Consider the following 13,837-nt stretch of genomic DNA (forward strand, 5'->3'; position numbering starts at 1 on the left):
CCTATCCAAGCCTGAGCTGTTATCAAGGGCAGAGGTGAGTGAAGACACTATTTGGATAACCCTTGCTCAGGCACCACAGCTCAGACTTACGTTGCAAGGCAAATATTTACCTATGGCCTAAACAAAGTCAGCATTTCAAAACTTTGTTCAAAATACTGCGTAAACCTGAGCTGTTTCCTTGAACTTGTCTCAGAGAAGGGAAGATCTTGTGTCTAGTACCTATGTGGGCTGTTCTCAGGAGACAAGCAGGAGGAAAATGAAGCATCTGACCTGCTTCCTGATTTTGTTCTTCATTTCTGGAGTAGGAAGCTTTGATCTTGTTATCGATGAAATCCCAGAAGTGAGTATTTCAAGACAGGGCCTAGGTATCCCTTCCTTTGCTACTGAAGTCAGTAGCAAAGCTGCAGCTGGCTTTGTTGGGTCATTGCTTCATAGCTCTGAATAGCTCTCATGAATTCTCTTCTACTTTTAGCTGTAAATGAGATTGCTCTGATAATTGCTTTTAACCTCTCATTTGTATTGTTGCTTTCTTAGTATTTTTAAACTTGGGATAGTATGGGCATAATTCCAAGCTTCTTTTCCAGCAGGATTCATATTTTCACCTCAACTTTACCTTTTTTTGGTTTAGCCTTTAAATATTCAAGTGGGCTTCTGTGTTCAGACCTTCAGAGTATTTTATATCCTGTTTGCCTGGAATAAGCAGAAACAGCATCTGGATATTTTTGTGCATGGGGTCTCCTGTATGGACCACTATGAACTTCAGCAAAGCTTCATATGGACTAAGGGTTTTGTTAAGAGGAATTCAAGTATGGAGTTAAGATTCAATTGACTGTACATTCCTCAGCAGATGGATGAGATAATCTGTAAAAAGGTTATTATTTAGGATAACACAGTGATGAAATTAAGTATAATTTTAGCTCTGAGTCTGAAGATGAGTCCTAATTTAAACCCCTAAACTCAGGTGAACTTAGATTTGGGTGCCTGCACCAATTCCCACACTTCTATATTGCAATATTTCTCTGAAGTCAGCAGGGATGGTGTGAAGCTTTCTCTTCCTTTGCAAAATGAGCAAAAAAAGAATTAGAGAGCAGGGATAGTCTTCTGTTCTTTCTTCCTACAGCACATATCACGACACAGTGAGATTTTTACACGATTTTGTTATTTCCAGGAAAAATATTCCAGGCCTGTGGTCCTTTCTAACCATAGATACAATATCAATTTATCATCAATGTGCTTAAACAATTTACGTTCATTTTGTGTAACTTTTTTTTGTGTATGGTTAGACTAAATGACCTTTGGAAGTCCTTTCCAATCCAAACCATTCTGTGATTCTATGTAAGTTGGAAAGCAACTCATGTACTTAACACCTTTATTGCCATAAATTGAACTTTGGACCAAATTTAATTCAGAGCACTGCTGTGTTGTAAGAACCATACTTCTAATTGTATCACAGCAGCTTTGCACCTGAAAAAGATCTGATGTTCCTTTGCTGTCAATGGGACAAGCTTAGTTCTCAAGTGTATTAGTAGAAACCAGATGTAATTTCTACTGTTTGAGCAGAAGTTCTCTGAATTTCTGGTTTAAGGGAGATTGCTATTTGTGCTGTGGTTACCAGGGCTAAACTCATCCTGATGATAATCTGCCTCTTTCTCTTTATGGTCATTTCAATGTGTTAAATATTACTCCTTGTTTCAGAAGGAAAGCTTGTAAAATAGTGGTAAAGGTCATGATCTTATAAGAGTACTTAGAGCTAGCTGGCCACAGAGGGAAACTGAAGGAGTGGCGATGCAGCATTTTCGTTTTGAGATGGTTTGTGTCTCTGCTCCTCATTTGCACCAAGAGGAAGTAAATTCCCTTTGAAACTCTATCAGAGTGGTAATCAACAATCAAATTATAAATCAAGCAGTAAGGCAGCAGCAACACCTCTTTCTTTCATCCTTTCTCCTCTAGGATGTGCAAGACCTGATTGACCTAGAAATTGATGGATTCCCTTCAAGCTCCAAGATGAGAAATAGTAGGCACCAGGTACAGTACCTAGAAATGCTTCACACACACAGACACACACACATGCACACACACCAAAAAAAAGGTAAAAAAAGAAGAAGGAAGCTCTCTTCAAGTGGCTTCCTCCATGTCAAGGGTAATAAGTGTGCAAGCAGGTGGAACCAGCAGGGCCTTATATGCATTGAGATTTTCATATCTTTTGTCAGGATAAAAACTGCTACTATCCCTTATGCAGTACCCAGCACAACAAGATTTTATTCTCTATCTGCTCTCCCAAAGTGCCATAATATAGATGCCAAACAATGGAGATACTTGTCTGTCTAACTTCATGTGTGGGAAAACCCCCATTGATTCATATTTAACTCAGGTGAAAAGTGTCACACAGGCAATGAACTGGTGGAGTCTGAGACCAGGGAAGAAAATGTATTTCTAATATGCTGTTGGCTTGCAGGTCTGTTGGATTCTGAAACAGGAACATTCAGAAAATCATTGCAGGAATTTTCTTGCATTTTACACAGTAGCAATTAATCATCGTGAAATCAGTTGTTTGAAGGTATTAACTTTTATTGCACTGCATGAAAGAAATCACAGACTCATTTAGGTTGGAAAAGAACTTCAAGATCCAACATTTAATCCAGCACTAACAAGACCACCACTAAAACATATCTCTAAGCTCCATATTTACACTTCTTTTAAATCCCTCAGGGATGGTGACTCCACCCCTTCCCTGGGCAGCCTGTTCCAGAGGTTGACAACTTTTGGTAAAGAAATTTTAACTAACGTCCAATTTAAACCTCCCCTGATGCAGCCTGAGGATGTTTCCTCTTGTCCTATGAATTGACACCTGGAAGAAGAGACCAACCTCTGCTTGGTACAACCACCTTTCAGGTAGTTGTAGACAGTAGGAAGGTCTCCTCTGAGCACCCTTTTCTCCAGACTAAATAACCCCAGTTTCCTCATCTGCTTCTCATAAGGCTTGTGTTCTGGATCTTTCACCAACTTGTTTGCCCTTGTCTTGACATACTTCAGCACCACAATATCCTTCTTGTAGTGAAGGGCTCAAAACTGAACCCAATGTCTAGTAAAAGGGGGAAATCACTTCTCTAGTCCTGTTGGCTACACTGTTTCTGGTACAAACCAGGATGCTGTTTGCCTTCCTGGCCACCTGAGCACCTGAGCTCATGTTCAGCCAGCTGTTAACAAACACTCCCAGCCCCTTTCCCATCGGGCAGTTTTCCAGCAACGCTTCCCCAATCCTGTAGCACTGTATGGGATTGTTGTAACCCAAGTGCAGAAGTCCGTATTCAACCTTATTGAACCTCAGGCATGATCAGAGTGGATCTTGTCTTTCACAAAGCTCTTGTGCTGCCTTTCTTCAGCTTCTTCAATATAGTGAAAGCAAAAGATCCTCTTGAATAAAGTTGGATTTCCCAGCACCTTTGAAGTTAAGCACAGGCAAACATGATTCTTCTTTATCCCAAGACTTTTTGAAAGGGGCTTCAGACAGAATGTAAATAAGTGATTGCCTATAGAGTGTTCATAGAATCATAGAACTATTTTGGTTGGAAAAGACCTCTAACATCATAGAGTCCAACTATCAACCTAACAGCACAATGGCCACTAAACCATGTTCTGAGGTGCCATGTCCACATATATAAATAATTTAATCCTGATGTAACCAGAAATGCTCCCTAGCTGCACTTCTTCTGGCCATCATTTCCTTCCAACATGTCTGTATTGGCGCCATATGTATTATGTTTGAGTTCCCCAACTTTCTGGATACAGAGTAGAATAGATGTACACATGTAGTAATGTACAACTCTACCAGTGGTTTAATTATACCACTTATTCCTTGTATTCCCTTATATTATCTCCCATCCTTTACCTACCAAATGAATGTTTGCAAGCCAGTAGAACAAAGATCTCAGCTATAGGATGAGTTACTTTTATGCAGTTGAGTCACAATAAAATATTAATAAAGGACATAAACTGAAGTAGCTGAAACATCTTGAGACAGTAGTTCTTGGCCCACAGCAGGCATAAAGTCACTGACTGTAGATCACTAGATGAAGGATGTCTTCCAAGTTACTGTTTTAGCACTATTTTTTCTACAGTAAGATCACTAGCCCACTGGCAACAAGACAACAGAGCTCCTCTGCAGACCTGACTGATTATCTCTAAATAGAAACAATTGTTTTCTAGGTCAATTTTATTTTCATTTTTTCTGGTGAAAAACACCTGCTCCTGAGTAATTCCAAAAATACTGTGTCTCAGGTATGGAATGGTCCTCGAGACCACAGAAACAGAGGGCCTCATGGGCTGGAATGCAGGTAACCTTGTGAACCTCAATATAGTGGTGCACTGTTGTTATCTCTGTTTTGGAGACAGATAACAGAGCTTCTGTTTAAACCATGAGGCGGGATGTCCTGTAGCATGTCCCCCAGTCCTGGTCCTGATCTCTGGCTGTGCAGAGCCAGATGGAGCTTTTTCCTCGTTGCTCTGCCTACCTGCTTTTCTTTCCAGTACAGAAAGGAAACATGGAAGGAGAGAGAGGGTGAGATGAGCTGCCTGGAGGACCCTCGAGTTCCCAGGGTATAAATGCAATCAGAAAGACCAGGATCCATCTACAACACTGTGAAGAAAAATTCTGCCAAACCTTAGTTTTGAAGTTGCTCTTCTTGCACCTCGGTGTAAGGAGTCTGAAGAGGTTGCAATGAGACTGCAGCATGTTAAAATCTGCTTAGGAAAAGACTTGCATGAATACATGTGAATTTATAAGGAAACAGCCCCTCAAACAACTGAAGGACAGATAGATCTCCTCTTCTTTCTGGTTTCTCATGCTGGGCATCTGCTTTTCCACCTTTTTTGTGCCCCGGTGAAAAGTAATTTCCTTTGCACTAGATATAATGTATCTGAATCTGGTTTTCTTGTTTTATTAATTCACACCTCAGAAACAGCCTGTGAAATGCAACTTGAAAGCAAAGGCAAAGTAGGCATTCCACAGAGATGTAAAACATGCAATCTCTTGTAATAAGTAAGGCATCCCTCCTCCATGGACGCGACAGGAGGAGCCAGGAAAAGTTAGCTTGAAGTACTCCATTTTTTCTTGATGGTAGACTGCATAGTAGTTGCAACATTCATACACAGTGATTTGAACAAAGATTATGGAGAAATGGTTGCCCAGATGTGGGAAGAAGATGGGTCTCAGTACCTGAAGATAGGGCCCAGAATCTGTCAAGACCAGATCCTTAAACGATTCCTGAGGCATGTGTGGTTTCCACCCTAATTAACCATCTGCCACACATTAGATGTTTCACAAGATACTTTTTCTGTGCAGTGCAGTCATCACCAGATCTGGATGTGGTTTAACGGCAAGGATCAGCCATGAGCCCTCATGCCAGAAATAACGGAATTCGCATGTGCCACAGGAGTTGCTACAAACCTCATGTTCTCAGTAATCACAGCAGTGCTCAAATCTGAAGGATAGCTACCTACAGCTTTGTCCTTCTGACCTGTTGGAGTGGTTGCCCTCTCTTTGAGAGCAATCTTTGAGATCCTAGGAGGGTGGTTGGCCCACTCTATGTCTGACCTTTAACAACAACAGTGTGAGTCACTACATGTGCAAGTGATAAGCTCACATTTCCATCAGGGCTTCTCCCTTCTTCTCCACGCTTACAAAAACAAACAGGAAGGAAACCTGGGCATCTTGAAAGCTTTAAGCACCATTTGTAATGTGAGTCAGGAATCTTAATGTCTCCTGAGAGCCAGAAAAGTACCATAAGAAAAAAAAAAAAACCCTCTGTACTAAGGTCTTAGTCTTCATCTTTTCGAAATTAAATTAATCTCAGTTGAAGATGGTTTCATCTTAATTTGTATTGACTCTGGTGGTGCTTCTTATGCCAAGCATATGTGTGGGGACAACAGCCATTCTTCATGGTCTGGTTCCTTATCAGATGTAGAGGATCCAGGTCACTGTACAATGATGCTTGTTGGACTGAGGAAGGATCAGTCCATCAAGCTTTGCAGAGGGTCTCTAGAGAGCTGTAAACGTTCAGATCCTGAAATTCTGGTCTGAGCCTATATAGAAATCCTGCAGTCTCTCCCTGGCTTTAAAGGATCCTTAAATTAATCTCATTAATATGATCTTGCTAGGACATGTTTCACCTCTTATGTAGCCCAAGATTTTCCTAGTAACATTATACCAATTATCTTCAGATGAACTTAGTAACTATGGAGCAAGCCTTATATGCACTACATGACTAATACAGTTTTCATGAGCATCTTCTGTGATTTTGGATCCTCTTGGAATCATGTGCTACTGAAACCTGAGAGGAGATGTTTGGGTACATTTTTTTAATTTAGTCATCAGTGGTGAGGCACTGGAACAGGTTGTCTAAAGAGGTTGTGGATGCTCCATTCCTGGAAGTGCTCAAGGCCAGGTTGCATGTGACTTTGAGCAACTTCATCTAGTTGAAGCTGCCCTGCCCATGGCAGGGGTGTTGGAACTAGATGACCTTTAAGATCTCTTCCAAACCAAGCCATTCAATGGTTTTGTGACCTGAAGTAGTCTTCCTAAGTTCCTGCTCATCAGCAGCAGAGTTGACTTAAGTGACTTCAGTCGCCTACATGTATGGATCTAGAAGAGTCTCATGAATCCCTGGAGACCCCTATGAATGTCAGGGTGGTAACCTTGGGCACTGCCAGTGGCACTGGCTACTCACTGCTATAATCAGCTGATTCCATTTAGGACAGGAGTCATTCAACCAAATGAGAGGGTCTATTTTCAGATGAAAGGCACCATTCCTTTGACTACGAAAAGCTGAGCTTACCTGGCTGTGATGATAACACCAAAGCAGATACCTGCATTAAACAGTTTGATCTTCCCCTGGAAGCAGATGAGTCAAGGAATACAGGGAATTAGAAGTACTCAAATGGCCACAAGATGTCACCACCTCTTCACAGAAATTTCCAAATAGAACTACTCGTAGGACAAGGGGGGAAACCCAAAAATTTAGGAGCAGTTTCAACTCCTGTAAGCAGAACTGATTTTACTTGTACATATAAATGTAATAACCATGACACAAAGGGGGGTTTTATACATGCATTTGCACAATAATATACACAAATTCTATAGTGTAGATGAAAACTAAAAGAATTTGTAAGGTCTGGGATTTGAGGTTTTCCCAGAAAAAACAAAATGATGATTTTTCTGTTAAAAGCTAGGGTTTCTGAGCATGACTTTTTGCCAACATGTTTTGCTTTCAGAAGGAATGTTTTTGTTCTAGAAGAGACTGTTTTCTGTAACAAATGAAAAACACAGGAAGATTCCAGTCCTTCTGTTTCTGATAGCCTCTAAGCCACAGCTGGGAGATCATGTGCTCCAACACCTTGTGTATAAAAAATAAGACAAAAGGAATATGCACACTATGCATAAGAACTCAAACCATTTCTCATCATCTTGCAAAATAGCTTTTGGATGTTACCACTCTCTGATCCCTGTCTGTAAACACTACAATCTGTGCTTTTAGCTTTGCTGAAATACATTATCCTTGTTTCTTTTCCAGCGAAGCACATCCGACTGGGGATATGTTGGAGACCTGGTGAGTATTTTTCTTCCTCTGTGGAAAATAATACTGAACCAAATGATTTTCTAGTTAACCATTTTTTTAAAAAATCAATCCTTTTGTTTGTTCAGTTCCTTGTTTTTATGCTGGTTGGGTATTGCCCATTTTCTTTAAACAGAGCACTGTTTGCACAATGCAGTTTATACAGCAGCTCTTGGAGGGAGAAGAGTATGGTAAATATGAAGAAATAAGCATCAGAAGTGACTAGACAGAGCCAATGTCTTAACACGCCAGTTTCATACCCTTCTCCCACTGCCATACTTTAACCATTTACAAATTTAGATCCATACCAATGCTTCAAGTCTCCTTTATTTAGGGTTTTTATTGAAAATGTAGTCTCTCTCCTCAGTATATGATGTTGAGGATTACTGTGGACCCTTCCTTCTATTCTGGATTGCACCAACAAAGTCGTTCCAAGGACTGGTTGCATGGTCAAAAGCAAGGAAAATATTCCAGCTTAATAAATTCCCACCCTCAGCTGAAGTGTTATAGTGAACTATATTGACATGAATATCCTGCCAAAATTGCCAGGTAAAATATGGAGGTGTCCTGGACTTGAGTTCATGTTACATCTAGCTGCCATATCGTAAGGAAGAGCAGTTGGGAAAAAAAAGGCACTGAGAGTATAAAAGGGATTGATGTTGCACATTGTCTAGCTGTGACCTAAATTTATAATTTTGTCCATTACAGGTGGAGGATGATGACAAGATAGGTCTTTACAGCTACAAAGTTCAATCCACTATAACATCACGGTTGGCCAACACAATGATCCAAGCCAAAATGGTGAATAACGCAAACAGACCCCAACACATAGTGTTTGATGTGCAGGTCCCCAAAGGAGCTTTTATTGACAACTTTACCATGTAAGTAGTGGGTAGACATCAGCCTTGTGCATTGGCAGGGTTCATTGTGGTGGGAGGGAAATATCTGTAAAAGCAAAACACCTCTTATTGTTTTCCAGGTTCAGTGTAATTTTGGCAGGCTTCCTCAAATTAAAAAGCCTCATGTCATCATACTGTCTGTCCATCTCTTCCTCTCCAACTGGGCCAATGGCCAACATCAACACAACTTGACTAAAGGACAGAAGACTCAAATAGACCAAGCTCCTACCTGTCTTGTGCAGGTTGGCAGCAGACCAAAGGACAGAGAGAGACCCAAATTAGAGCTCTCACTGAACAGAAAGAAAGTAGCGTGCTTCAATATCTATTCAGAGTGGCAGCAGGCAGCTTGCTGGCTAGAATACATATCCTGATGCATGTTCCAAAACAGCCATGACACCAGTAACTGCCTGCCCTTCCCAAAGAATGGGGAAAGTGTGAAGGAAGTGGAGGAGAGGTGATCCTCCTCAGAGTAAAGAGTGTTGTTTATCTGAAATAAAAAAGCAGGTAGGGAGAAAAGATACAGATCTAGTAGAAACCAGACTTCATTACTTTTGGGTCAAACAAGAGCCTTATTATTTCATTTCCCACCAGCTTAGGTTTCACTGATGTTTTTCTAAAGTGAAGAAACAGTCATTGATTGTGAAGCTGTTTCTTTTGCAAACTGACTGGGTTTCTCTTTCCTAGGGATATCAATGGGATAACATTTACAAGCCAAATTCGGGAAAAATCTGAAGCCAGAAAAATGTACTCTCAAGCAAAAGCCAAAGGCAAAGCTGCTGGAATAGTAAGGTACCAAGATTTTGGCATATGGGTATTGCCTAAGTATTCACAGGAGAACTGAAGTGACCCATCCCTGGAGGAGATAGATGAGGAGGCATGCCTAGCAAGAAAAGTGGGTTGCTTACTTAGAACAGCTTTGATGTTTGATTGCCTAGGACTTAATTGTATTTCTGATTTCAGCTTGATGAAATGTACTGTGCTAACAGACAACTGGTGTAGCCTGTGGTTTTAAACCAAAATGCAAAGACACCACACACACACACTTTTTTTCTTGTATTTTCTCAAAAAAAAACCTTTTCAGGAGCAATGCTTTGGATATGGAAAACTTCAAAACAGAAGTGAACGTGCCTCCAGGGATGAGGATCCAGTTTGAACTTCACTACCATGAAATGATTCGAAGGAAACTGAGCTCCTATGAGCACCTCATTTCTGTGAAGCCAGGACGCTTGGCAAAACACCTGGAGGTAAAGCAAAGCTGGTGTGTGTAGACAGCATCCCATAGCTGAATCCTCACTGAGAAACTAGACAAGGTTCCTACCAGCCCCCACAGCAGGACACTTCATTTACAGATCCTTCTTTTCATAGGTGTTGATACAAATAGCCTCAAAGTCACTGTGTAGATCAGCACAAAACACTTCAAACCAGGAGTTATGTAGCTACATGAGTGAGGAGAAAATGTATCCTGCCTCTTCTCATACTAACACAGTTGAGCACCTCCTGAATCATGACTGACTCACTTCAAAACCACTTGGGCAAACAAGATTTGTCCTATATGTACCCTTGTGTAAACTTGCCTTGACTAAAGGAAAATAAACAATATTGGTGGTTTATTTGAAATAGTGCTTTTCACAGTAATCCTAGCTTCATGAGATAGTGTCCTATGAGAACAGATGGTCTCTGAATGACAGTCCCTCCACAACATTTGCCGGAAGATTTGTCTTATTCTTACTCTCTTTCTTACATTGATCCAAAGACATCCTCTCTCATCTGTCAACAGACACAAGATATAGGGCTAACTGGACATTTCTATTTGACCATTCTTATATTCCTGTTTCACAAATGTTGTCTTCAGCTTTCCATTTCTTCAGCTTTCCACGGCTTCAGCACAAGATGAATAAGAAAGTTCGCTGCTCACATTTCCTTGGTGCAGGCTGTAATATACTTCAAGCTCTCCAAAGGCCTGAGTTAGTACTACTGAAAAGGGCACCATGTCCTGCCCCTGGTAGCTTTACTGAATATTGAGAAACATAACCAGGAAAAGGCCTTATCTCAGGCTGACAGGATAAAAACCTTTGTTTTATAAATCCAAACAAAAGACTACTCTCTATGCTGTCCAAAGCATAAGTAGAGAGGGATAGAACTCATCACCAGGTGTTCCTCCAGACCTCCTAATCCAATGCAGTGCTGAGGCAGAGTCACTTCATATTGCTTTCAGCACAAATGATGGTATCACCTTTGACTCCAATCCTGAGCCCCAGAAGGTGAGAGAGAGAGAGAGAGAGAGGAGAAATTATTCTTTCCACCCAGTTCTCTCTCTTTTTTTTTTAACCTTTTCACCATGGTCTGTTTTCAGCATTGCAGGAATCTCCATGCAAATGAGACTAGCTCTGCTGGAGCATTCTCAAGGGCAGCCCATCCCCTAAGTGAAGTTTGCCTGTGGAGGTTCATAAGATCCTGGTCCAACACTGCCATCCATACTAAATGTGCTCCCTTCCTGCCTTTAGGTGGATGTCCGCATTATTGAGCCACAAGGACTTCGTTACGTCCACGTTCCTAATTCACTTGGAGATCACTTTGATGGAATCCCCACCATCTCCAAGGGAGAGAAAAAGGTAATGGTCACGGAGTGGAAATATCATGAAATCTTCAGTGTTCACACTTGTTGCCATGCAGTCATGGCAAGATTTTCATACCTGCTGGAATCATGCAAAAACATGGAAAACCAAAAAGATTTTGGTGTTTTCATTATTGACAGCTAAATGTATGCAGAAGGTGCTCACCTGCTACAGTGACAGCAGCTCAGACACAGGGTGTTGCCCATCCATCTTTGCCCAAAGCTCTTAGTTTGAAATACCAGAAGAGCAATTCACTGAGATTGCTGTGGATGTGAAAAAGGCAAGTGATGAATATCAAGTGGGATAACCATCCTGGAGTAACTTCACAGTCTCTGTTTCAACTGAAAGCATCTGCACAGGGACTTATTTTAAGACTGTCCTCCTTAACACTAGCTTTCTCCAGCATAGCTCTTGGGTTTGGCAAACCCTCTGACAGCAGAGGATTTTTCCTCAAGAAACTTCAAGCAGTGAGTCAAGGAGGATACAACTTTTCTCACTCTTACATAGACATCTAATACAGGTATTGTTTTCTTGATAGGCTCAATTTTATGTCTCATTCATCCACATTCTTAGTTTAACAAATTAGAAGAGTGTGGCCAAGATGTCAGGGGAGGAGGTTCTCTCCTTCTACTCTGCTCCAGTGAGGCCACATCTCATTGTAAAGAAGAAGAACATCTCCTTTATATCTAACCTAAATCTACCCTGCTCCAGCTTAATCTGGAATCTTGTGTCCAGTTCTGCTCTCCTTAGTTCAAGAGACAAAGGCAACTACTGGAGAGAGTCCAGTGGCGGGCTACGCAGATGATTAGGGGACTGGAGCACCTCTCTTACAAGGAAAGGTTGAGAGACCTGAGGCTATGTAGCCTGGAGAAGACAAGATTGAGAAGGGATCTTATCAAGGTTTATCAATATCTAAAGAGCAGATGTCAAGAGGATTGGGCCAGGCTCTTTTCAGTGGTGCCCAGTGACAGGACAAGGAGTAATAGGCACAAACTAGAACACAAGAGGTTCCATCTGAACATGAGGAAAAAACTTTCCTGGGGTGACAGAACACTGGAACAGGCTGCCCAGAGGGATTGTGGAGTCTCCTTCGGAGAGATTTAAAACCTGCCCAGATATGTTCCTGGGCCACCTACTCTATGTGAACCTGTTTTAGCAGGGCAATTGGACTAGATTATCCTCAGAGGTCCCTTTCAATCCTCAATATTCTGAGATTCTGTGATTTCAGAGGTAGTGTGTGAATATACATATTATGTCTTATCTTCTCAGGAAATTTCAAGTTATCCACTCAAAGTACAGAAATAATGTCATTAAGGCTGCAAAACCCATCACATAACTAATGGAAGTGGTTCCTAGTACTCAATTTACAGCCAAATTTTGAGGTCTCCTTTGTTTGGGAAAATATAAGTTAAAAAGCTATTAAAAATGTTGATAAAATGGTGGATAATTTCTCCCAGGAAAATGTTTTTAAAAGCCAACATATTATTTGCTAGAAATGGCTTGCACAGTTCTCATTGAAATATTTTGTGTTGTAGATGGGTCATCTTATTTGTGTCACAGTTGCTACTACTGAACCAACATATCCAGGCAGACCTTAGTGCTGTTCTTCTTTTGAAGTGACAAAGTTAATTTTCTGCTTAAACTAAGAGTACAAATGAAGAAATAAGAAAAGTGTTCAGTGAAATAAGATATTTCATGAACAGATGAACTCTTTGTTTTAGTGATCCACCTTTCACATATCTGATTAACTGATGCTCACTTCTCATTTCAAGGCTCATATTTCTTTCAAGCCAACAATGACTCAACAACGAAAGTGCCCCAAGTGCTCCTCTACAGCAGTGGATGGAAATTTTGTGGTGCAATATGACGTGAACAGAGAAACCACTGGTGGAGAATTGGAGGTAAAGGTTGCAGTTTAACTGGGACAAGAGACTGGTGAATACAAGAATTACTGTCATTAAGCAAACTGTGCTAAATAAACTTCAGGAGAATAAGCATGAGAAAGAGCTCTGTATCCAATTGAGAGAACAGAGAGATTTCAAGTGGGCAGAATGGATTTACTTAATTTATGACTAAGACATGGTCCTACATATAGTCAGGAGTAGAATCCTGTCTTGTCCAAAATACAATGTCTTTTATACCTTACAGCACTGTGGTGATTTAATGTGGAATCAGAGGACAGAGTGATTGGATGTTGTACCAATACCTCAGAAGGAGACAACCAGAACATCACTATTTTTATGTTAACATGAGGCAGAGTTATGGGGTTGAATTATGACAGGCATAGCAGTCTTTTTCAAAAATGTTTTCATTCCTCCCTATGCTAGAGCATGGCAGTTGTCTGAGAGCCAGGCTCTGCTTTCCCTGATAAAAAGTAAAGACTATGGAGTATAAATGGTGTAAAGCTACAGAGATGTGCAGGGCTGAGAGTTAGGATTGGCCCATAAAGAGGACTAACATTTTCTGCTCTGCTATTGTCTTGAATTTTCTAACCTCTCCTCTATAGCTCATCTCATTGTGAATTTTTTCTTTTCTTTTGCAGATTTTTAATGGCTATTTTATTCACTTCTTTGCTCCAGAAAATCTTGATCCTCTGCCCAAAAACATTTTATTTGTTATAGATGTCAGTGGCTCAATGTGGGGACTGAAAATGAAACAAGTAAGTGTTTTTGACCTCTATTGCAAAATTAACCTCCTGCCAACTATTGACATG

The 13,837-nt window shown here is 40.8% G+C and overlaps 1 protein-coding gene across 1 annotated transcript in view; it reads left to right on the top strand.

Moving 5' to 3' along the window:
* The first annotated feature begins 256 nt into the window (after nucleotides 1-256).
* The window catches only part of ITIH2 (inter-alpha-trypsin inhibitor heavy chain 2), a 32,432-nt gene continuing 18,851 nt past the window's right edge, over nucleotides 257-13,837 (top strand). Inside the window, exons 1-9 of the mRNA XM_054399661.1 lie at nucleotides 257-340; nucleotides 1,951-2,025; nucleotides 7,569-7,604; nucleotides 8,319-8,491; nucleotides 9,194-9,298; nucleotides 9,591-9,753; nucleotides 11,014-11,121; nucleotides 12,897-13,025; nucleotides 13,667-13,783. Of these exons, the coding sequence (XP_054255636.1) occupies nucleotides 257-340; nucleotides 1,951-2,025; nucleotides 7,569-7,604; nucleotides 8,319-8,491; nucleotides 9,194-9,298; nucleotides 9,591-9,753; nucleotides 11,014-11,121; nucleotides 12,897-13,025; nucleotides 13,667-13,783 (990 nt within the window). The remainder of the gene's footprint in view (nucleotides 341-1,950; nucleotides 2,026-7,568; nucleotides 7,605-8,318; nucleotides 8,492-9,193; nucleotides 9,299-9,590; nucleotides 9,754-11,013; nucleotides 11,122-12,896; nucleotides 13,026-13,666; nucleotides 13,784-13,837) is intronic.

This window comes from Indicator indicator, chromosome 3, assembly GCF_027791375.1.
Source record: "Indicator indicator isolate 239-I01 chromosome 3, UM_Iind_1.1, whole genome shotgun sequence".
In the NCBI taxonomy this organism is placed as follows: Eukaryota; Metazoa; Chordata; class Aves; order Piciformes; family Indicatoridae; genus Indicator; species Indicator indicator.